We start from the raw sequence: 23142 nt of genomic DNA on the forward strand, positions 1-23142 counted from the left end.
TGTTTTGTACTATGTTAATATTTTAGTATGCATCATTTATGGTAAATTAAATATCAACAATTGTCACACCTAATGAAAGAGTTTATTATACATGTAAATAGAAATTACTTTGAATTATTGCGAGCGCTGTTATACTGACTGTTGGCGAAGCTTTCAGAGATACACAGACGACGAAAGACTTCTTACTAAGCAAGTAACACAGTCATTTGTAACAGGTGGTGGGTGAAAGTCTGAAATAGTGGCTTTTCCGAAACCGCTTGTCAAGCTGGTGCGAGAGCTGTTTAGTTCTCACCGAAGCTTGGACTTTTGACTGTGGGTAGCTAGCTATAGGGTTAGGTTAGAACCCGAGCTAGGAACACGAACAAGGGTTGACTTACTTGGTAGGACAACCTAGTGCTTAGTCAGGACCGACTAAGTGGTATTGCTCGGCGACTAGTTCAGTAGTTGGAACTAGGGTTAGGTGAAGTCACTGGGTGTCGAGCTTGCACTCACGCTCACATGCTAGTCAGAACAGTCTGTGTCGGGACAGCAGTCCATGTGAATACTAGTTCGTTCGTTAGTTTTATTGTTAACTCAGGTAGAGTTTGCTGTTCCACGCTATATGTATATATCGGCATTTGTTAGCTAGTATCTCTGCAAAACGAAGCCAAGCGTGATTATTTTTGGTTGGTTCGTTTTGTTTCGCAATGTCTGAAGATCACATCGATCTTGATGTCCTGAGGAGTACGGTGAGGCTGCATGTGTCCGGTCCGAGGAGGAATACTGTCACCCGCTTTGAAATCGTGAAGGCGTTGCTGGATGGTGGCGTCCCTGGGAAGGACATGGCATCAGTTTTCCGGTGCGAGGCTCCGAACACATGGTTTGCGACGCTTTCCAATATTGATCTTGTGGACAGAACAGTAGCTGCCGGACCCATTTCCTGTGAGCAATTCGTGCTACACCCTGAGCCTTGTGACCAGCGGCGTCTAACTATTAGGGTCCAGTGGCTTCCCTCGTGGATTGCTGATAATGCCATTGCCAGTTACTTTGAGGGCTATGGAAAGGTCATTAATGTGCACCGAGAGGAGACTGACATTAGTGGTGTGACTCTAGAGCCTGGCACACGAGTGATAACTATGGTTATTCGGGAGGGTGATCAGGATGATATTCCTCACAGGATACGGATTTTTGGGAAGACAGCCCTAATCATGGTTCCAGGAAGGCCACCGATATGCTTGCGCTGCCAGCAGGTCGGCCATGTTCGGTCTAAGTGTCCGGGGAGACCGGTGGAGACAACAAAGCTCACATATGCTGCTAAGGTGGCACAGCCTTTGGTCCCGTCGACGGCGACTGCTGAACCGATCGTTCTACCGACGCAGGACGAGAAAGGGCCGACGCCGCCTAACCAGGAGGAAACCGCGAGCCCCTCGCCCGGAGGGAGTGGTGTCTCCGACAGTGGGAAACGTAATAGCCCGAGATTGACGAGGAAGGATTTCAGCGAACGAAGAGGGGAAGGCACTCCAACAGGTCACCTGAGGTGCTATCCAATGGAGATCTTGTTCCTGGGCAGCGTTTTAGGTCTGTCTACATGGATATGAGTGAAGGTGACGATAGTGACAAGGACTCAGATTACCGTCTAGTGATCGATGAAGATGAGGCGGAATCGATTCAGTGAGTGCTTTTCCGTTAACGAAACTTTTATAATCCTATTGACAATGGCGGCTGTACAGTGAAGCTTATTTGACCTTGGCGAGTCCCTGGACTTTGTTATTCTCACCTATAAGGTGTTGCCCGTAATTATAATTTGTTTTAGTAGTGTTGACATGGCTTTTGGTAAACGTTGTAATTATAGCCGATTTATTTTTAGTAATCATACGTACGAGTTAATGTGGGTCCCCCATGATATTAATTTCAATAAAGATTTATTTCGTTTTTATATACTGCAACAGCAGTCTGGCTGCTCCATGTATTGTCATCTTAACCCCAGTTTGAACTTTTTCTTTTGCTATATAACTTCTACCATTCTAGTTTACCTGTTTTCTCTTTGCCATGCATTGTTAGCTTACATATCTGTATATATTACTTTTACGTTTTATATACTTTATTTATTCTGTTCCTCAGTTTGTTCTTCTATTTACATATTCAGTGTGTGTTATAACGATTTGTACTTTTTGCTGTATATAGTTTTGTTCATTTTGTTTTGTATTACATGTATGTGTTATTACTTATTACTGCCATCTTTTCAGAATAGTTCATTGTGTTACGTATTTCACAATGTTGTGAATAGCTTTGTTGGTTGGCACAGTACAACTAGCTTTCTTATGTCAGTATTGTCCACGTTGGTTTCGGCGAATCCCATATTCTTAAACTTCTTTATTCTTACATGTTCTCGTACTCGTAGTTTATCTTTGGAATTTTCTCGCATATTGTTTCTTGTAGTATTTTTGCAACCTATTATACTTTTTTTATGTTTCGAAATGAAGCTGACAATCCATAAACTGGTTCGGTGGGTTCTGGTCGAATGCATTGAGTGTTGTTTACCTGTGTCCCTGTTCGATGGTCACGAGTTCGCTTACCTGTGCGCGTGCGAGGTTGATTTTACCTGTAGGTGTATAACAGGTAACGCGTCGATATTCGTAGTTCGTATCATAGCTCATATAATAATATACTTCTCGCGTTTGTCTGTTTATCTCATGTTTTATCCACGGTGTTTGCCGGCCTCTGCATTTATCTCTGTCGTTTTTGCCGTCATGTTTTTATTTCCGTACCCTTTATGTAATTGTCTGAGATATAAAATAAGATGGTTAATAAAACAAATAATACAATAAATATTATATCTTGGAATTGTAATGGCTTTTTATCTCGGTCTAAACAGTACGAGTTAAGTGATTTTGTACATAATCATCATATTGATATTGTAATGTTACAGGAGACCCATGTTTCTAACTTGGCTGTTGGTACTAAGATTGAAAGATTTTTAAAGTGTAAGGCTTTATGGAATTTTGGTACCTATAATAGTAGAGGTACAGCTGTCTTGTTTTTTATTGATATTGATTTACAAAAGTTTGAGTTTGACGAAGATGGTAGAGTGATGTTTGTTGATTTTAAATATTTTGACAGCGAGTATAGGGTTATTAATATATATGCTCCTAATGATGAAGCGGAACGTAGATTGTTTTTTGATGATATTATACCCCATTTTTCGTGTCTGAGACCTGTAATTTTTGCTGGTGATTTTAACTGTATTGAGAATATCGCTCTTGATAAGATTGGTGGGAATCCGAAACGCGGTTTAGGTGGTATTAATTCAATCAAAAGCATTTGTCGTGATTTTAAACTATTTGATACTTTTCGGTCACTGAACCCAAAATCTGTAGCTACTACATGGCATGGTAATGGGGTGTCTTGTAGACTAGATCGTTTTTATGTGTCTTTTATGTTGAAAGAATATCTCATACAGAATACCGTTTTTCCATCCGGTGGGTCTGATCATGATTTTGTGCTTTTAAAATGTAGATTGTTTTCTGAGGCTAAGTTCGGCCCTTTTTACTGGAAACTTAACAATAGTGTTTTGAATGATAGGGCATTTCAAATTTGTTTTAGAAAGTTTTGGCTCGATTTGTCTAATAAAGACACTGTTTCTTTGAATAACTGGGACAATTGCAAGTCTGTTATCAAATATTTTATCATGGAATATTGTAAGAAGAAAGCAAGGGTAAGGCACAGTGTTTTAAAATCCCTGCAATGTAAATATAACATCTTATTAAACTCAGAGAGACAATCACCTGGTTGTTTTATTGACCAAGTTTTTGCTATTAAAAAACAAATATCTGATTTTCATTATGATAGTTTTCGCAGTTCGATGATAAGGTCGAGAGCCAATTTTTTAGATTTTTCTGAGAAACCGTCTCGCTATTTTTTCAAAATGGAGAATGATAGAGGTAAAAGAAAGTTTATTGAGAAAGTTGATATAACTGATTCATCCTCTGTTTCAGATTCCAAAGGTATTTTATCAGCTTTCCGGGATTTTTATTCCAATCTTTTCACAGAAGAACCAATTGATTTTAAATTAGCTGATTCGTTATGTAAAGACCTTCCCAGTTTATCTAGTTTTGATAATATTATGTGTGAAGGGCCGATAGGGAAAGATGAGGTATTAGCAGCTCTTAAGCATATGAAAAATAATAAATCTCCAGGTTCTGATGGTTTAACTAAAGAATTTTATGTGATGTTTTTTTTTTTTATATTTTTAGAGATAAATTAGTGTCTTTATATAATGAGATATTCAAAAAGGGGGAGTTATGTTCCTCCCAGAAAATGTCTTTTATTTCTTTGTTGTGTAAGGATCCAAGAAATTCTTCTAATATGAAATATTGGAGACCTATTTCTCTTTTGAATATCGATTATAAAATTCTGTCTAAAGTCATAACTAATAGGTTAAGTAAAGTGATTGGCAAACTTGTTGGCATTGACCAAACATGTTCTATAAAGGGGAGGTCCATTTTTGAGAATTGTCATTTATTGCGTAATATTGTAGATTATGTAAATCAAAAAGATTTAAAGTGTTCTTTTATATCGTTAGATCAAGAGAAGACCTTTGACAGAGTAAATTACCAATTTTTATTTAAAGTACTAAAAGCCTTCAATTTTGGCCCCGATTTTATCAAATGGGTTGGTATCTTATACAAGGATGTTTTTTCTTCTGTAATTGTTAATGGTTTTATTTCTGACCCCTTTCCCATCACTCGTGGTGTAAGGCAAGGCTGTAGTTTATCTCCCCTGTTATACGTTTTGGTTTTGGAACCCTTTGCTAAAAAGATTCGTGATGACCCTGAAATTATAGGTGTAAAGATTCCGGGTTCCACACAATCAGCAAAACTTTCCCTATATGCAGATGACAGTACCGGTATCTGCTGCAGCGATTTATCTATTCAAAAATTGTTCTACTGGTGTGATTTGTACGGCAAAGCGTCAGGGGCTAAATTAAATAGGCAGAAAACTAAGGGTATTTGGCTGGGCAAATGGAAATCCCGTTCCGATCATCCTTTTGGTATAACATGGGTAGAAAAGCATAAAATTTGTGGAGTTTGGGTTGGTAATGGTATTTCCCCTGACGATATTTGGCAGCCGGTTTTCAAAAAATTCTCTTGGACCTTAGATTTATGGAAAATGCGCAAATTATCTTTGATGCAAAAATCTATTATTATAAAGGTCCTTGCATGCAGCAGGATCTGGTATACAGGTACTGTTTTCATAATGCCTCAGCATTATTTGGAACTTTTCCAGAGAACTCTGTTTCGATTCCTTTGGGATTCAAAATGGGAGCCACTTGCGCGCTCCTCGGCCTACGCCTCCCCACCAGTGGTGGTCTTGCTATTGTTAATATCAAGGTCAAATTACACTCATTTTATCTGAAACATTGTCAGAACTTTATCTATAATGCTTCCGATGCAAAATGGAGAGGGTTTACAATGTATTGGCTTTCTTTGCAGTTTCGTGATTTTCTCAAATTTGTTAATAATAACTCTCCTCACAGTGATTGTTGCCCGGCATTTTATTCTACTGTATATAAAGTATTTAAGAAATATCGTGATCATTTCTCCGACTCTAATTTTGAGTCCTTTACTACCAAGTGTTTTTACACCTCTTTATTGTCTAAAATTATTAAGCCACCTCGTGTCCTGAAAGTCTTTCCTGCGGTGGATTTTGTGCCGGTATTTCGTAATGTTTCAAATAAGTTTTTAGATACCCGAGCCCGGGATGTCGTTTTCAAAATAGTTCATGACATACTACCAGTCAATTTTCGAATGTATAAGTTTGGGATTGATCCCTCAAAATATTGTATATTTTGTGATGGCTTTGAAACTATATCACATTTGTTCTATGAGTGTTATTTCATTCAGTCTCTTTTAAATTTAGTGAACTCTTGGATACACCAGATCTCGGACAAGAAGGTCCCTACTGATTCGGCACTGTGGCGTTTTCATGCTCCTGTCAATCTAACTCTGAAACTAAAATCTCTTATCTTGTATCTAGTTGCAGAATCTCTATCAACTATTTGGCAGATTCGTTGTTCCAAAAAAATTCACCAGAAATCTCCTACTCCCGATTCTCTTGTTTGTCATTTCCTAAATAATGTAGTATTGCGTATAAGGTCCGATTTTGCCCGTTTCCCCAAAAATCTCTTTTCTGAGTACTGGTGTACCACACAAATCTTCTGTAATGTGAAAGAAGATGTTCTTATTATTAATCTCCCCTTGTAGATGTAGATAAAAAAACATGTGAAATTAGTTTTTAATGTTTTCGAACATTTCGGTAAATTAACGTACATTTCAGGTTCATTGTTTTAGTAGTCAATGCAATGATGTGTGCTTATATCGAATTTCTCATTTACATATTACAAATCTATGCATTCAATGCAATACTTTCTTTTCTTCTCAGATTTCATCCAGGTATAACCAGGAATGACATATATTCATTGTTACTTCAAATTTGCCGCTATACTGTGATGTTACCATCTTTTAATGTATTTGTAAATAAATTTTTTATGAAAAAGAAAAAAAAAGATACACAGACGACGAAAGACTTCTTACTAAGCAAGTAACACAGTCATTTGTAACAGGTGGTGGGTGAAAGTCTGAAATATTGGCTTTTCCGAAACCGCTTGTCAAGCTGGTGCGAGAGCTGTTTAGCTCTCACCGAAGCTTGGACTTTTGACTGTGGGTAGCTAGCTATAGGGTTAGGTTAGAACCCGAGCTAGGAACACGAACAAGGGTTGACTTACTTGGTAGGACAACCTAGTGCTTAGTCAGGACCGACTAAGTGGTATTGCTCGGCGACTAGTTCAGTAGTTGGAACTAGGGTTAGGTGAAGTCACTGGGTGTCGAGCTTGCACTCACGCTCACATGCTAGTCAGAACAGTCTGTGTCGGGACAGCAGTCCATGTGAATACTAGTTCGTTCGTTAGTTTTATTGTTAACTCAGGTAGAGTTTGCTGTTCCACGCTATATGTATATATCGGCATTTGTTAGCTAGTATCTCTGCAAGGAATCAGAGACTTACCCACCGTGTGCAAAGCTAGGCTGCACGTTACAACAGCACCATCTATAAATGCATTCAAGAACAGACTGGACAAGTATTGGGAAGACCAAGAACTCCTTTATGATAACTATAGAGACATCGGAACATCGGAGGTGGCGTAAGAGAAAGACAGCCAGATCAAACAAATAAGGAGTCTGGTGTAGAGGACTAAAAATCTTGTACCAGAAATTATCGTTAAGTCACTTATGTATAGTATACTTGACACAGAGCTGTTTGATACTGTTGGAAAGTTCAGCTTGGAACACCTAGATGAGGCACTCAACCATGTACAAACCTATTTACATACTATACCTATTTTTCTGGCTTCAAATATATCCGTTTACAACATATGGCCAATACATGGGGTTTATTATTACTAATTCCTAAATTGACCAAACTCGATGTATTTACAACAAAAAAAACCCTTATGAACTGGAGTTACGTCCCTTCGATGCAGCTCTTCAGACAACAAACGCATGTGTCCTCTAACTACCGAATCGGAACACTCGATTATCCCTTGAAATGTGACAATTATAGCATTATCCGTTACAATCTCCTCCAAAGTGCATTGTTGTACACAAAAAAAAATGATAAGAAATATTGTGACTGCCGAAGAACGCCAACTAGTTTAGAGATCGTATGCATTACCGTAATCGAAGCGAGGTATTCCGAATGCTACTGACCGGCAACGTTCAGCACTCCTAAACCCAACACTTACATAAAACACTTTATTTACTATGCATTATAGCTAATAATTGACCAGAGAAACAGGTGAGTTTATGTCACGATACACCAGTATATAGACTGTTTGATCGTCGGGGAACCTCTATCGTAATTTGTTCAAGTCATATGTATATCGAGAAACTTTATGTTTCGGTTAATCCCCGAGTAGACTGTCATTTAGACTGAAAATTTCTATCTCTAAAATGATGATTTAATGTCAATATTCACATTTAGTATGCTGTATGCACAAATACTTTTAGCTAACCCGGTCTAATTTATTTATTGATTTATTTAACGGATTTTACGTCCACTATTACAGCCATTTGGCCGTTCAGCGGAAGAACCAGGTCTAGTAATAAGTAAGTAAATTTTATTTTAAGTCGGTACACACAAACTCACACACACATATATATAACACAATAGCACAACTTAAAGGCTATGAATATACGTAAAATATTTCAAAACAGCATGCATACATATAAAACCACACAAGATGGCATTATATTAAAAAAGCTACAAAACAATCCATATATACTCAATGCAACACAGACTACTAAAGATGTTAATAATATAAGACATACATGAAGCTGGGTTAAGTTAAACGTATAACTCCATCAAGTTTGTTTAAATAAGCAGACACATAATTTTAGCAAAAGTTAAATATTTATTTAGATAAGCAAAACAAATTGAAATTTCATAAATGTGAATTAATTTCAGCAAAATTTATTACATAATAGTACTAAAACAGTAGATGTTACTTGTGCTAATCCACAAAAAATCTACTAAGAAGCACTAAAGACAATTTTGACTTCAGAATAAGAGCTATAAAACAAAACAAAGCTATAATACAAACATATCTGACATATATTAAAAAAGATGACAAAAAAACAAGCAAGTAGAAGATAATATCATTTGCAAGCTGCACATCTGCAAGTCTTTCTATTCCAATGCCTGTTCACCATTTTGAAATAATTTTGCTCAAGTGATCAAGTAGGGAATTCCAGATACTTGCAGCAAGATGCCTAAAACCATTTGTTCCATGCCTCACAGTCTGGTGAGCTTATGTCATACCAGCGTGTCCGTCCGTCATTCGTCGTCCCTCAACTTTTATCTGCCACTACTCATAAAAAACTTAGTGGATTCTGACCAAATTTTTTCAGAGGTACCACTGGGGAAAGACAATGAATTTTTGTATTAATTATGAGACATGGCACCCAGAGGTCTGAGAGATGAGGCTAAAAATGAGATCTTGCATATACTTCACTTGTAGGATTGATTTGATTTTGCACAAATTTGGTCTTTAAACATACTTATGGGAATCAATTTTGTGGTTTCTGACAACCTTGGGACGGAAGGCGTGAAGCAAATTGGGGAAATAGAGCAAATTCTGTAAAATTCTACTCTTCCTGTAGGATTGATTGGATTTTGTCCAAACTGGATCTAAAGCATTGTTGTGAAGGAGATTCAATTTTGTATAAATGATGGATTTCAGGCCCCTCAGGGTGGGCCCATTATGGGGGAAATAGAACAAATTATTTAAAATCCTACTCCTCCTACAGGAAAGATTGGATGTTGCCAAAATTTGGTCTGAGGCATCCTGTGGTAAAGTGGAATCAATTTTGTATAGAATGTAGTTCTCAGTACCTTAGAGTGGGAATGGTAGGGTCCAAGAGGTGAAATAGAGCAAATTCATTAAGAAATCTTTTGTAGAATGTCAGGATTCTATTCTATCAATCCCAAGGGGTGCAAGGGGCAGGTCCAATAGGGGAAAGAAAGGAAATTCTTAAAAATTCTTTTTTTTGCAAAAATTTGAATGTCTTGATTCTGTGCTGGGTCCCATAGGGAAATTATTTCAGAAATTCTTCTCATTTTTGGTTGATTAGCCAAGTTGTTGATGCAGGCCCAATAGGCCTCTTGTTACTGATTACAATCAATAAACTTCTTGGAGACAGAAATTTTGGGTCCAGCTGTAATCTACAGCTCTATAAAAGCAATTTATTACTTGCAAGGTGATGTTTTTAGTGTCACAAACATGAATACCATGTTTTGTATGTGAAAAGAATTATTTTTTATACTGAAATAGCATCGTTCATTTTCAAATACTTAATCAATAGTCAATAATAATACACGATATTGGTACATGAGCATGTTGATATTGATATAAAGGCAGAGTGGTAGATATATAGATTATGGATTTTTAGTAAGGCTTTTGATTAGGCGAGTCATATGCCCTCCTTCTCTATAAAATTAGAGGATATTGAATCACTTGAACAGTCAACAGCTGGGTAGCCAGCTTCCAAAGTGACAGAACTTGGACTGTTATAGTAGAGAGGGACATGTATGATTGTTCACCTGTAAGATGAGGAATCCCCCACGGCTTGGTCCTTGGGCCAAGTCTTTTCTTGTTATATACAACATTAATGATATCACCAAGGGTATTACATCCTCTATCAGATTCTTTACAATATTACCATGTATTTAACAGTAATGTCACAAAGAGATTCCCACTCCTTGCAAAGATATTTTGATCAGCTAAACCTCTGGGAGATGAAATGGAAAATTGCTTTCTATCCTGGGAAATCCAGTCATCTGACTTAAAGGATGAAGATGACATATAGCCATTGTGTTTGATTTGTCATTATTTGACTGTTCATTAATTTTTCCTTTAAAATGCTAAAATCTTCTCCTAAATGCCTGAGTGGATTCCAGCTAATTGTGTCTGAAACATTGTTAGGGTTTTGCAGTTTGACCCTTGTGACTGGGGTGTGAAGGTGGGGGAGGGCAAATGGGGAATTTGACAAGAAGTTTGCTTTAAAAACCCTGCTCTTCCTAAATGCCTCATATATAATTAATGTAAGTCTGAATAATGACATGGGAGATCAGAAAATTGATTAGCCCCCAAGAGACCCAAGTCAGAAATTTGGCTGAGATTTTACTTTCTAATGTCAGTATTCCTGTAAATATGTAATTGGATTTCAACAGCAATAATTCTTTTAAATTAATCATTTTATTGTCAGATGACTGTTGAGGCCTATGAGTCTCTTGTTTTATAAATGATTGATCAGACTGGTGATGATGAAATATCTATGAAAAGCATGGACATCGTGTTACATTTGGTTGGTTTGTCATTTCATTATTGTTAATACACAAAACACAGAATTAGGACCATATACTTGAAATTGCTTCAAATATTTGAGAGTATATGAAATATGAAACTCTCATTAAAATTATTTGTTATTCACATGTAGATTGTATATTTTCAATGGTTAATGCTGCATAGCATACTCTGTCTTTATATTATCAAGCACGTTCCAGTTGGATGAAGGTGCAATCATGACAAAGAAAATTCAAAGAGGACGTGTTGAGATATTCAGAAGTTGTGAAAAAAATGTTACGGAATGCATAGGAGAAGGTAAGATATTCATCTTTGCACTTTTTTCACTGCACAACTTGGCATGGCATACAATAAGCCTACCTACAGTGATAATCTTGATGACAATAATATATTGTCAACACAGGGGGGTGGAGGCACAACGTCCCACAATCAAAAAGTTCAACGTTTTCTCCCTGGGGCTGCCGTGGAAACCGAAAGGTATACAAGAGTCCTCACTAGATAAAGGTAAAATGCGTGTCAAGAATGATGACAACACAAGCAGCTCCTTTCCAATTCATGATTTATTTGTGCAATAGTTGCTTACATGTATCGAGTTCTGAAGACGGGTCACTTGGACTCGAAACATGTAAGCAACTGTTGCACGAATAAATCGTGAATTGAAAAGGAGCTGCTCGTGTTGTCATCACTCTTGACACATAATGATATATTGTGTTTTCTAGAGAGCTCTCAAGTTCAGGACAAACGCATTACAATCTAGTGAGTTTCACCTCTTCTTTTAGTAGTCTCACAAATGTCACCAATGTCAGTCTCGTGCTGATGCACCTGTGAAATTAAAGAAATATATATATATATGCAGTGGTGTTATTACACCAATAACAGGCTTGTTAATTGGTAATTGAAATTTCTCTCATGCTATACATGTATCATAATTGTGATGAATACTGACTTCTTGTCTTTCAGATAAAGCTATTGGCCTCATCCATAAGGAGTTAATAAAAAATAATTGGTATGTTGCTTTTATCACATTTGTAGATAGTAACTCTTTGGCTGCAATTACCTGAGGAAGTGCCTGTTAATCGATTATATCTTGGTGTGGTCTTTCCCTTTAACAACTTCTTCTATAGAATTATAAATCTAAAAATATTGACCAAAAATGGAGGCCTTGCATCAGATGAAAACCATTACATCAGAATGGCCAAGTACCCATTTAAGTAAATTTTGTTTTCTCAATATTTCTGATATTTTAACATGTCAGCTGAAATCTGTTTATTGTGCAAATTAAATTTGTAGGTTTAACATCTTTTAATTTCACTGTGATAAATTTTGAGGGCTATTGAAATGAAATCAAGTATGATGTGAATGTCATATACATCACAATGACTTGGTTTGATTTTTTTAAGATATCTGCTGTAGTTTTGTATTAACTTTAGCATCATTGTTTGTTTAATATTAAGGCCCTTTAGTGTCAGTGAAGAATCTAGATGGACAAAACAGATGTATGATGTAGCATCAGTGATGAGTCCAAGAATGATTAAACAGCTGTATGATGCAGTATAATTCATTGTTTGGCTCTACTGTATTTAACACTAACTACTAAAAGACGCTTTTCACTTTTGTGTCTTTTGTACAATTTTCCAAATGATTTTTTTACCACATTACAACGTCTTATAGTTGCCATAAAGAACCAAATTGATAATCTAAGCACGGTAGAATAAAAGGCTTTTCATGGATGTAAGCGTCATGAGGTGTTTTACGAAAATTGTGAATTTCATGACCCCAGGGTTTCTCATTTCTCCGTGGGGAGGGGGTAAATTTTAGTATAGTTTAAGTAGAAAAAATAGGTTTTGGAGCATAATTTGTTAAATAATTGCCATTGGAAATATTTAAAAATTGGTTAGAATAATGAGCAAAGGATGATGGCTTGGTTGAGTTGATGGGTGGGGCCAAAAGGAGTCATACTGACTCCGACTTCAAAAATCTTCTTTTCAACATCCAGTCAAGGTAGAATCATATGGGCTTTATGGATAGAAGCGTATTAAGGAGCTTAACCATAATGAGTTCAACATTTCTTCCGGGGGAGGATGTTAACTTTACTCTAACTTTCATAGAAATATTGTATTTTTGAGCATAACGTTTATTTCCCATTGGAAATAACTTTGTAAGAATTATAAGTATAGGATGACAGTTTTGACAATTTACATGTATTGACGCTGAATTTCTTGTCCATGACACTTGAAAGTTACTTACTCTTTAACCTTATCATTCAATATTGCTTATCTCTGGTGACCTTTAAGGCCACTAGGTCTCTTGTTTATAATTGAACTACACGTACATGTAATTTCTATCTGTTTTTTAGCCCCATGAAAGAAAAGTACCAGATAGTAGAGACAATATGTGGCAACTTAAATCCAAACAAATCATCGCGTTCGAAAGGGGTAATAACAACAAAACCATTGTCTAATCTATCATATAACTATATCATTTATTTTGTTGTTACACTTGTGTAATATGACCTAGGCGAGCTGTGATTGACTGAAGTTGGAATGTTTTTATTGTGAAATTATAACTTCATGGTGTTGGATATATTAAGATGTCTCCAAAGAAAGAGATAGAAAATGAGAATACTGCCTATTAAGATTATGTGTAAGCCTTATAAAACACTATTTTTATGAAAGTTTGCAATATTATCCATGTTTAGTGATAAATGTGTTTTTCTGATGAAAATGTAATTTACTAAGAATTAAAGGTATCAAGAATATTGTCATCCAAAAATGAAATGATTGTAAACTTGTTATCTGTATTTTTTTTTTTTTGAACAGGTCTTTGTCAACTATGAAGACATAAAGGAACAAAAGAAAGTAACACTTCATGTAATGCGAAATGTGCTGTTACATGCACTTGATGCTTGTAAAGCTGGAAGTATGTCTGGAAATGATTCTTTTTTAGCTTGCACAGCAGTGAGTTTCTTTTCTACTTACAGAAGAATCTCCCCAAAATTGTAATCATTCACAAAACCAATGACCTCCTCCTGATAGAATTTTAAAAAACTATAATAATATGTACAGAATTGTTTCCTTTTGCAATTTATAGCACTCCTATTACCTGGTAACATTATTTATTTTACAAACATTGTGAAACAAGGTACCACTCTTGTTGGCTTAGATCAAAGGCAAGTGTGTTACCACTTTCCCATCAAACCACACTTAAAGTAATACTAGTAAAGAAAATCGTCCCTTTTTACAAATTTAATCCATCAAAATTTGATTCTGAACTGATTGGGTCCAAAGTAGTCAAAATAAAAATAACTTCAGGTGATCAGCCATATTTCAGTTGTTGATTGAGAAGACACTAAGTTCGCTTGCCATGACCTGCAGACAATTCTTGCAAATAAAACTTGTTGCGAGACCCAAGGGTCAGACATATGTGTATAAATTATCATTAGAATCATAATTTACTTTATAATTGATATCAAAATGGAACCAATGAAACTACAGTTGATAGATCTAATGATTTCATGAAAACAGGCAGAAACGCCAGTTTTGTAACAAATTAGCTTATGGTCAATGTCATGAAATGCAAGCAAAGGATCTCTTTCAGGAACAATGGAATTTGGCCCATGTATCAAATTACAGAGCTAAATTAAATTTAGATATATCAAAGGGACATTATCAAAACTGTACATATTTAGTTCTTAAAGTAGCACTAGAGCAATATGGATCATAACAAGTGAAAAATGTCAAGCGATTGTTATGTTGAAATGTATTTGAATGAATTTCAAATTTTCAGATACGTTCCAAAAACTTACTTTCCTGTAATAAAGATGATGTTGAAAGTTGTGCTCCAACATTAGATGGAAAAGCTAGCTATAAGGAGGTAAGTAACATGATCATCATCACAAGAAAAAAAATCTTTTAAAAAAATGTTTTTTTCTAGTTTTGAACAATAAGAACACATGCAGGTTTTACCTGTTTAAATTGCTCCAGTAGTGCTCCATCTGTCCCTCCTTTAAGTATAATTTTGCGCAAAATTTATTTAATTTCCATTGAAAATATTTCAAACTTGGCTAGAATTATTAGCAAAGGATGATAGATTGATGATAAGCACATATTGATCTTGGCTGACCCCTAGGGGCTGATGGGCAGGGCCAAAAAGGGTCAAATTGACTCAAATTTCAAAATTTTAAAACCCAGACATGGTAGAATCAAATGCTCTTCATTGTTGTGTTAAGGTGCTATAGCAAGCTTTTAAATTTCTTGACCCTTGGGCCTAAGAATTTCTTCTGGGAATTTGATGAAGGTTACTGTAGTGTTTATAGGAAAATTGGATTTTCAAGCATGAAGTTGTACATTTGTCACTGGAAATAAACCGGTAAAATTTATTACAAATGACAGTTTTGATGATTTCCGTACATTGACACTGGCTTACTTTCATTGATGTTTCAAGTCCTTTTTAGTGACACTTGAAAGGTACTTACCCGTTAACATTTTGCAATCAATATTACATACCTCAGGTGACCGTCAAAGCTGCAAGGCTTCTTGTTCTTAAATTTACTAGATTACAAATTTGTCCCTATGCATGAACATGGAATGACCAGCAAGATCCTTGTGCCAACGTCGCAATACAGCAGGGCCAATTACAGTTATATATCATCATGTTGTATGCCTCTTGTTAATCCATGTTTATTTCATCTTTTAGACAACATAACTCCTCATAACTTTTTAACAGAAACACTTTTTAAAATATACTTATTATTATTTTTAGCGATCAAGAGCCCGTGACCCAGAACAACTACACATGGTAAGTATGATATTATATCATCTCTATATGAAACTTTGTGGCCTGTGAACTGTGAGAAATTCACAGACATGGCAACATATGTGACAGATTTGACAGTAACTATCTCCTGTTTAGTAAAGATCAGTGGGTAGGGGATATTGAATTTGACTCCATCCGTTTTCTTCTAGTTTAGAAAAATGTTGAGTCAATATATAGAAATATATTGTCCGTGGAATTAAGTGATTCTTAATGAATAATTAAAAAAAATTGATAAAAGCAATGGCTTCTCTGGCATTTTGTAATAGGAAAAAAATATCACACTACAGTAAAACTTTCCAGTGTCAAACAGGCTTGAATAGAATACTTTGGATGAGTTCGATGTTTTGTTTGGTCCTTATTTTATGTCTTCTTTATCTTAGTAAGTTAAACATGGATGATTCTAAAACTGATGAATCAAATACTGCATTTGTGTCAACTGTATTTTTTAATCCATTCCTTCAAAATTCTATCAAAATTTTTTCTTTTTTTTTTGAACATTCAGACATCACCTTGTCTCGGGTAAAAATTACCTAGCTTCGATCTGAATGACGATAACAAGCCTTATTGCGATTTTATGTAATATTTTTCACTGTTTATTACTTATTCATTGCTGTCACAACTTCCTGTGAGACACGTATCCGGTAAACCGCCAATGAAAATAGGATCGATCTCCAATGACGTTGTTCATAGAAACATCACTGTGTGGAACCATCAGATAGGTTGAATATTTCATTTGGTCTCATTTGGTAGCAGGAAACAATAAATTTGCATTTATCCTGAAATTATTGATCATGTTTGAGATAGACAGGTATAGGTGTTTGGTTATGAAAACATATCCTTACATGCATATATATTTATAAACTACATAACAATTACATTAATAGTAGAGAGATGAAATTTGTGTAAATCAAACATTTCCTCTAATTTCTGACATGTGATTGCCATGGTTACCTACTGAAAACATGCAAAAACTGCAAAAATACTGTTAATTCCAACCTAACACTACAACTTTATAGAAGAAATTTTATCTCTGAACACCTTTCTCAAAATCAATAACACTGTCATGGTAACAAATTTCAACTCAGCAATCCTTCACAACATGACCACATGTAAACACTATGAAAAGATAGTTTTTGGTGCATATACACAGATTTGAGACTACCCGAATAGTAATCCCTAACACAAAACTAAAATATTATTCTGAAAAAAAATGAAACCCCACATTGTCCACTTCAACAGGACAAGACCGATTTAAATAAGGCTTTTTAGAAAATATTAATCGAAACCTTTATAATGGGGTAATCTAAGGAACAAACATATCACCCATGGCAACACCAAGACACTGTGTACTGCTACCTTAACTTATCCATATTTGACTATATCTCTGCTACAGTTGACATGTTTAGTTTGGATTGAAGACATACATAACAAACTTTGAGCATGAATTGTGTATTACTGCTATTTAAGTGTGTGAAAGATCTTATGTCAAATTTTAAATTCAAGCAAATTTCGAATTTTTCATTAATTCAATTTAACTTTACTTATCAATTTTTTTTTGTCAAGGGTCAAGAGGACCTATTTCTATTGTCAGTCGTCAGTTTTTCGTCCGCATTCCACCATCTGTAAACTTTTCCTTATGCTACTCCACCTTCATGCCTTTTATGGATTCTAACCAAATTTGGTCTGATGCATCATTGGCTGAGGACAATCATTTCTTAGGTTCAGAAAATTGATTCTACCCCTAGGAAAACAGGGACAGGGCCCCAAAAGTTTGATAATATTTTTTTTAATATGCTGCTACTCCTTAATGCCTTGATGGATTTCAACAAAATTTGTCTGATGCATCATTGGGTGAGGGAAATTATCGCATATGTTCAGAAAGTTGATTCGATCCCAAGGGACATAGGGACAGGGCCCCAGAAGGGCAAGTTAGACAATATTTTGCTCAAAATGCTACTCCATCTTACTGCCAGGGTAGATTTCAAACAAATTTTGTCTGAAAAATTATTTGCTGTGGGGAATCAATTCTTAAATTCAGAAAGTTGATTCCGACCCTAATTACCTGGGATTGGCACCAAAAAGGACATTGTTTTGCTCCAAAATGCTACTCATCCTTAATGTCTGAATGGATTTGGTCTGATGCATCATTGGACAAGGGAAATAACTTCTAATATTTAGGAAATTGATTTGACTTCAAGGGACTTAGATGTTTGGCCCAAAAAAGGATGATAGACAATGTTTTGGGTTATCTAAGAGAAAGCATCTGTAACTCTGAAAGGGAAACTCTTGTGCATTCATTTTGAAGACTTTTTTAATCAATTTTTATAGTCTAAATATGTAGTCAAAGACTTTATTCATACATTCGCTGTTACCATGGAAACAGATAACCCTTTTCACATAATTGATGATAGATGTACATAGATTAATACTGTATATTTTCGCCATTTCATGGTACAATAAAGTGGCCGCAAAAATTTAGTCTGTGAAATAATGAGACACTTGTTTATAAGTTGTCATTTACGTGAAATTTTAATTTGTTACTTATATAATTCAATTATATGAAAGGAAAATTGCTAAAAAACATTACCAGTACTGTCTAAATCAACCAATGGGGTGAGACACATTAATATTAAAGACAAGTCACGTATTGATAAAATCTGTGTGTCTGGTCCATATTTTCTAGCATTATTGTGCACGTTCACATTCATTTGTTTGCTTTTAAATATTTAATGATATCATCGTGTATATTGCACATTTTATCGACAGCTTATTTTACTTTCATAGCCAATATGATGTGCCGGAGATATGAAGTCAGGGTTAATTAGTACTGTGCTGTTAGCTCTGATACATTACGTAAATCTGTAAAGACCAAAAAATTTTTTGTATTTTGTTTGGTTTGAATATACTAGATGTTATTTACACTAACTTGTTTACAGTGATATTTGATTTGCTGTTGACTTCTTTCGCTAGAGGGTAACAAGTGTCTATGACGACCTTATTCACACTACTGGTTCAGTTATGTGATATGGGTATTACTTGGCTAAGGAATATGTTATGTTGAACTTTGTTAAGAGAGATATGGATTTTAGTATGTTAAGGAATATATTAGATTTAGTTTGTTTAGAGATACATTTGTTCTCTTTGGTTTAGAGATATATGGCTTTTACTTCCCTCAGGAAGATAAGGGTTTTACTTGCCTCAAGGAGATATAGGTTTTCTTACCTCAAGGAGACATAGGTTTTAATTTCTTCAGGCAGAAATGGGTTTTATTTGCACTTAGGAGATATGGGTTTTACTTGCCTCAGGGAGATATAGATTTTACTTCCCTCAGGGAGATATAGATTTTGCTTCCCTCAGGGAGATATAGGTTTTACTTACCTCAGAGAGATAAAGGTTTTACTTACCTCAGGGAGATATAGGTTTTACTTACCTCAGAGAGATAAAGGTTTTACTTACCTCAGGGAGATATAGGTTTTACTTACCTCAGAGAGATAAAGGTTTTACTTACCTCAGGGAGATATAGGTTTTACTTACCTCAGAGAGATAAAGGTTTTACTTACCTCAGAGAGATAAAGGTTTTACTTACCTCAGGGAGATATAGGTTTTACTTACCTCAGAGAGATAAAGGTTTTACTTACCTCAGGGAGATATACCCCGGTAGGTTTTACTTGCCTTCAGGAAACATGTTTTACTTCCCCAAGGGAGAGATGTGTTTTATTTGCCTCAAGGAGATAAGGGTTTTACTTCCCTCAGGGAGATAAGGGTTTTACTTGCCTCGGGGAGATAAGGGTTTTTACTTGCCTCAGGGAGATAAGGGTTTTACTTGCCTCAAGGAGAAACTTGTTTTGCTTGCCTCAGGGAGATAAGGGTTTTACTTGCCTCAGGGAGATATAGATTTTACTTACCTCAGGGAGATATAGGTTTTACTTCCCTCAGGGAGATAAAGGTTTTACTTGCCTCAGGGAGATAAGGGTTTTACTTGCCTCAGGGAGATATAGGTTTTACTTCCCTCAGGGAGATAAAGGTTTTACTTGCCACAGGGAGAGATGGGTTTTACATGCCTCTGGGAGAGGGAGAGATGGGTTTTACATGCCTCTGGGAGATATGTATTTTATTTGCCACACGGAGAGATGGGTTTTACTTGCCACAAGGAGACAGGTTTTACTTCCCTCAGGGAGATAAAGGTTTTACTCAAGGACATATTAACTCTTTTAGTACTCATGACATCTTGAAAAGTGACCTATTTTGATCCCCTTTTGTCTGTCATTGTTCATCCTTATTCATAAACAATTTACATTTTTGGCTTCTTCTCTATAAAATTATATTGGAACTTTAGCATGTTTTGATGAAGGACTACCAAGATTGTTCAAATTATTGACCTTGGATAACTTTTCAAGATCACAGGGGTCAAACTGAACCTTTGCTTGTTAAAATTAATGAGTTTGACACACTTTGAAGGTCAAAGTGGTCAAATGTGTTAAAATTTTGAAAGGACTTCTTCTCAATAACCAAAAGGTACAGAGATCTTGTTTTGGGCCTGTAGCACGGTGGTACGAAGGGCTACCAAGTTTGTTCAAGTGAATGACCTTGACCAACTTTCAAGGTCACATGGGTCAAATGATTTACGGTAGTGAGGAATTCCGTTGCCAAGGAGGTTCAATGTTTTGAAAACTTTAGTGCAGGGCCCTAAGAGTTGGATTTGTTCAAATTTCTGCAATGTCCTTTAAATCCACACTTATTATAAATAAATATTATAATACTGTGCAGGCTTAAATCTGTGTACTAGATATTGGATAAGTCAGTTTTGTAAAGTTTGTGCATGTCATTTGTTAAAATAAAATAAAAATCAACTCAGATGACCATTAAAGCCTAGGGGCCTCTTGTTCTTCACAATGCTACTCTTACTTACTGCTTCAATTGATTTCATTCAAATTCTGTCCGAAACATTTGTAGGGGTGGGCAATTATTCAAAACTCAGAAAGTTAATTTGACCTCAAAGGACAAAGAAACAGGGCCCCAAAGTAGAAATTAGCCCAATATTTTGCTTTATGTCACTCCTCTAGGTCTCAGTGGATTCCAACCAGTTTTGAATTTATTTATCAATTAGAGTTGGTAATCATTTCTTAAATTCATAATTTTGATTTCACACTAGTGAGGTTAAGGGGTGGGGCCCTAAAACAGAGAGTTAGCTGCAATTAGCTTTAAACATTACTCTTCCTTTGATCTATGCTTTGATGGAGTTCAACAAAATTTGGTTTGGTGCATCATTTGGTCAGGGCAATCATGCCTTTAATTAGTTCCTGATGACACCTCCAGTGATAGATTCACGACCCTGAAAGGACAACTTAAGATAAGATTCCACCGCGCTATTCCTCCCACATGCCTTGAAGTATTGGAATTGAATAAAGTTAGATTAGAACAATCTAGTCTTAAATTCATGAGGATGATTTTGACTCTTAGGAACAGGTCTACTCCTCAACACAAATTTTGGTTCCAATTGATATATTTCTCAATGCTCTAATGAATTTCAACAAATTTCTAATAGAATAACCTTTTAATGGCCGTATGGCCCTCTTGTTCTTTTCCATATGTTTTGTGAACTGGATCTCTTGTATTTCCTCATGATAAATGTATTGTTACTGTCATCATATTGAAGAATCAAATATGATTTCCATGTGCATTTGTATATATATTGTATACATATATAGTTAGTGTTATATTCACACTAAATATGTATAAAAATGTCATTACATTTTTATTTTATATGTTGTCATTAGATTGCACATCAAACTTTGTTCCAGCTTTCATTTTTGCACTATTGACTCACCCTATCAGGAACAGGTGAAATGAGTGAATTATTATCAACCACCAAAGATTCCCAGTATAGTTAGTAGTATTGAATATCCTGATGCTTGTTTTCCTGTTTATTTGAACAGAATTGTGTATGGCAAACAGCTCTCAAGGCCTTGATGGGAACTGAAAATTTTGACAAGGAAAAAGCGACTTCTGCCATGAAGGCATCATGGAACTACTGTTATAATGATTTGAAACCTCTTGGACGAAGATATATAGACTGGGAGGAAGGAGAATAAAATTCTTATGAAGACAATCATTTCAGATTTTTGGATTCAGGGAATAGTAATCCTTCAGTTATTTGTGAATAGTGTTAATTTTGTAATAAAGATGCTGATCTATTTGTATAAAATGTAGTTTCACATATTTGTAACTTAATGATGATCAATATCTTTGTTTGTTTATTGTCATGTGAACAGCCAAGGTCCGTTTGAGGTGGGGTCTTATTGTAGCAGCCGGTTGCTATCTAGCTGAACAGTATACAGGAGTCTCGTCACATGCAATTCAGAATAATAAAGGTAAAGTGTTCTGCACACAACCATGAAATCAGTCTGGTCCATTTCATAGCTTCCTGAGATACTCCAATCACCACAAGGTCTCTTTGAGGTGGGGTCTTATTGTAGCAGCCGGTTGCTATCTAGCTGAACAGTATACAGGAGGCTCGTCACATGCAATTCAGAATGATAAAGGTAAAGTGTCTTACGCACACAATAACCATTACATAAAAAGATGGACACAACAACGAAATCAGTCTAGTTCATTTCTCAGCTTCCTGAGAAACTTGTGCCACCACAAGTAGGGAGTGCAAGTCACACACATCGGATCATCATCTAAGGTTACATAGGGCAACACGCTAACCAACTGAACTATTATAGCCCCTATGACCTGTATGTCTTCAATGTTAAGCAGAGTGGAATAAATACAAAGGAAACTCGGGTGAATAGCACATTTTGAGACCAACTTAATATGTAAATTTCTATTACAATGATTACCTTGTCTTAATGTCATGACTGATTTAACTGCCTTCATTAATGTTTATAGCTATTTCATCTTCATGTAAAAAAATAAAAAGACTAAAGATTGATGTGTCTTCGGAGAATTAATGTTTTGATGTGGTAACTTAAATCATACTTAGCTATTAGGACTGGCCACAGAAATTTCTTTTGGAAATAAAATGCTTGATATTGATATTCTGGTCAGGCGGTCTAAGGTTGTTCTTCCTGTTAACATAAAATCATTCTTCACATTTATATGTAATATCTTAAATTCAAGAGAAGTAAGGAATCAAATTATTTATTTTTGTAACAGTTTGTTTTTTGGAGTCTATCAACCAACCTAGAGAAACCCAGGTTCAAGTTGGTCTTTTAAGCATCTGTGCATTAAATAACAGACGTACACAACACAGGAATTACGCAACAACACAGGACGTATGCAACAACACTGGACGTACGCAACAACACAGGACGTATGCAACTCCCACTTTATTTACTCAATACAACTTCTGGTAACACAAAGTAAAACCAGCAAAGACTAACCAAAACAACAAGTAAATAGCTTGGGAGTTACAACATATATAC

At 35.7% G+C, this 23142-nt stretch overlaps 1 protein-coding gene and 1 pseudogene across 3 annotated transcripts; both read left to right on the forward strand.

The window, feature by feature from the left end:
• The first annotated feature begins 686 nt into the window (after nucleotides 1–686).
• LOC132545949 (uncharacterized) lies at nucleotides 687–1654 on the forward strand (annotated as a pseudogene).
• A 5878-nt stretch (nucleotides 1655–7532) lies between these two features.
• Nucleotides 7533–22464, forward strand: LOC132545940 (uncharacterized). Of its 3 annotated transcripts, none has more exons than XM_060209621.1 (9): nucleotides 7535–7830; nucleotides 8102–8145; nucleotides 11088–11194; nucleotides 11858–11903; nucleotides 13254–13332; nucleotides 13717–13854; nucleotides 14684–14770; nucleotides 15659–15694; nucleotides 21649–22464. In XM_060209621.1, the coding sequence occupies exons 3-9, from the start codon at nucleotides 11116–11118 to the stop codon at nucleotides 21802–21804; spliced, it is 621 nt and encodes a 206-aa protein (XP_060065604.1). In that variant the 5' UTR covers nucleotides 7535–7830; nucleotides 8102–8145; nucleotides 11088–11115; the 3' UTR covers nucleotides 21805–22464. The 3 variants fall into 3 exon arrangements, with proteins under 3 accessions (XP_060065605.1, XP_060065604.1, XP_060065603.1); XM_060209620.1 differs by having other exon boundaries at nucleotides 7536–7830; nucleotides 8102–8141; XM_060209622.1 differs by lacking the exon at nucleotides 11858–11903 and having other exon boundaries at nucleotides 7533–7830; nucleotides 8102–8141.
• The last annotated feature ends 678 nt before the right edge of the window (nucleotides 22465–23142 follow it).

The sequence above is a fragment of the Ylistrum balloti genome, unplaced genomic scaffold, assembly GCF_031769215.1.
Source record: "Ylistrum balloti isolate Yb309-2 unplaced genomic scaffold, AGI_CSIRO_Ybal_v1 Utg369868, whole genome shotgun sequence".
Lineage (NCBI taxonomy): Eukaryota > Metazoa > Mollusca > Bivalvia > Pectinida > Pectinidae > Ylistrum > Ylistrum balloti.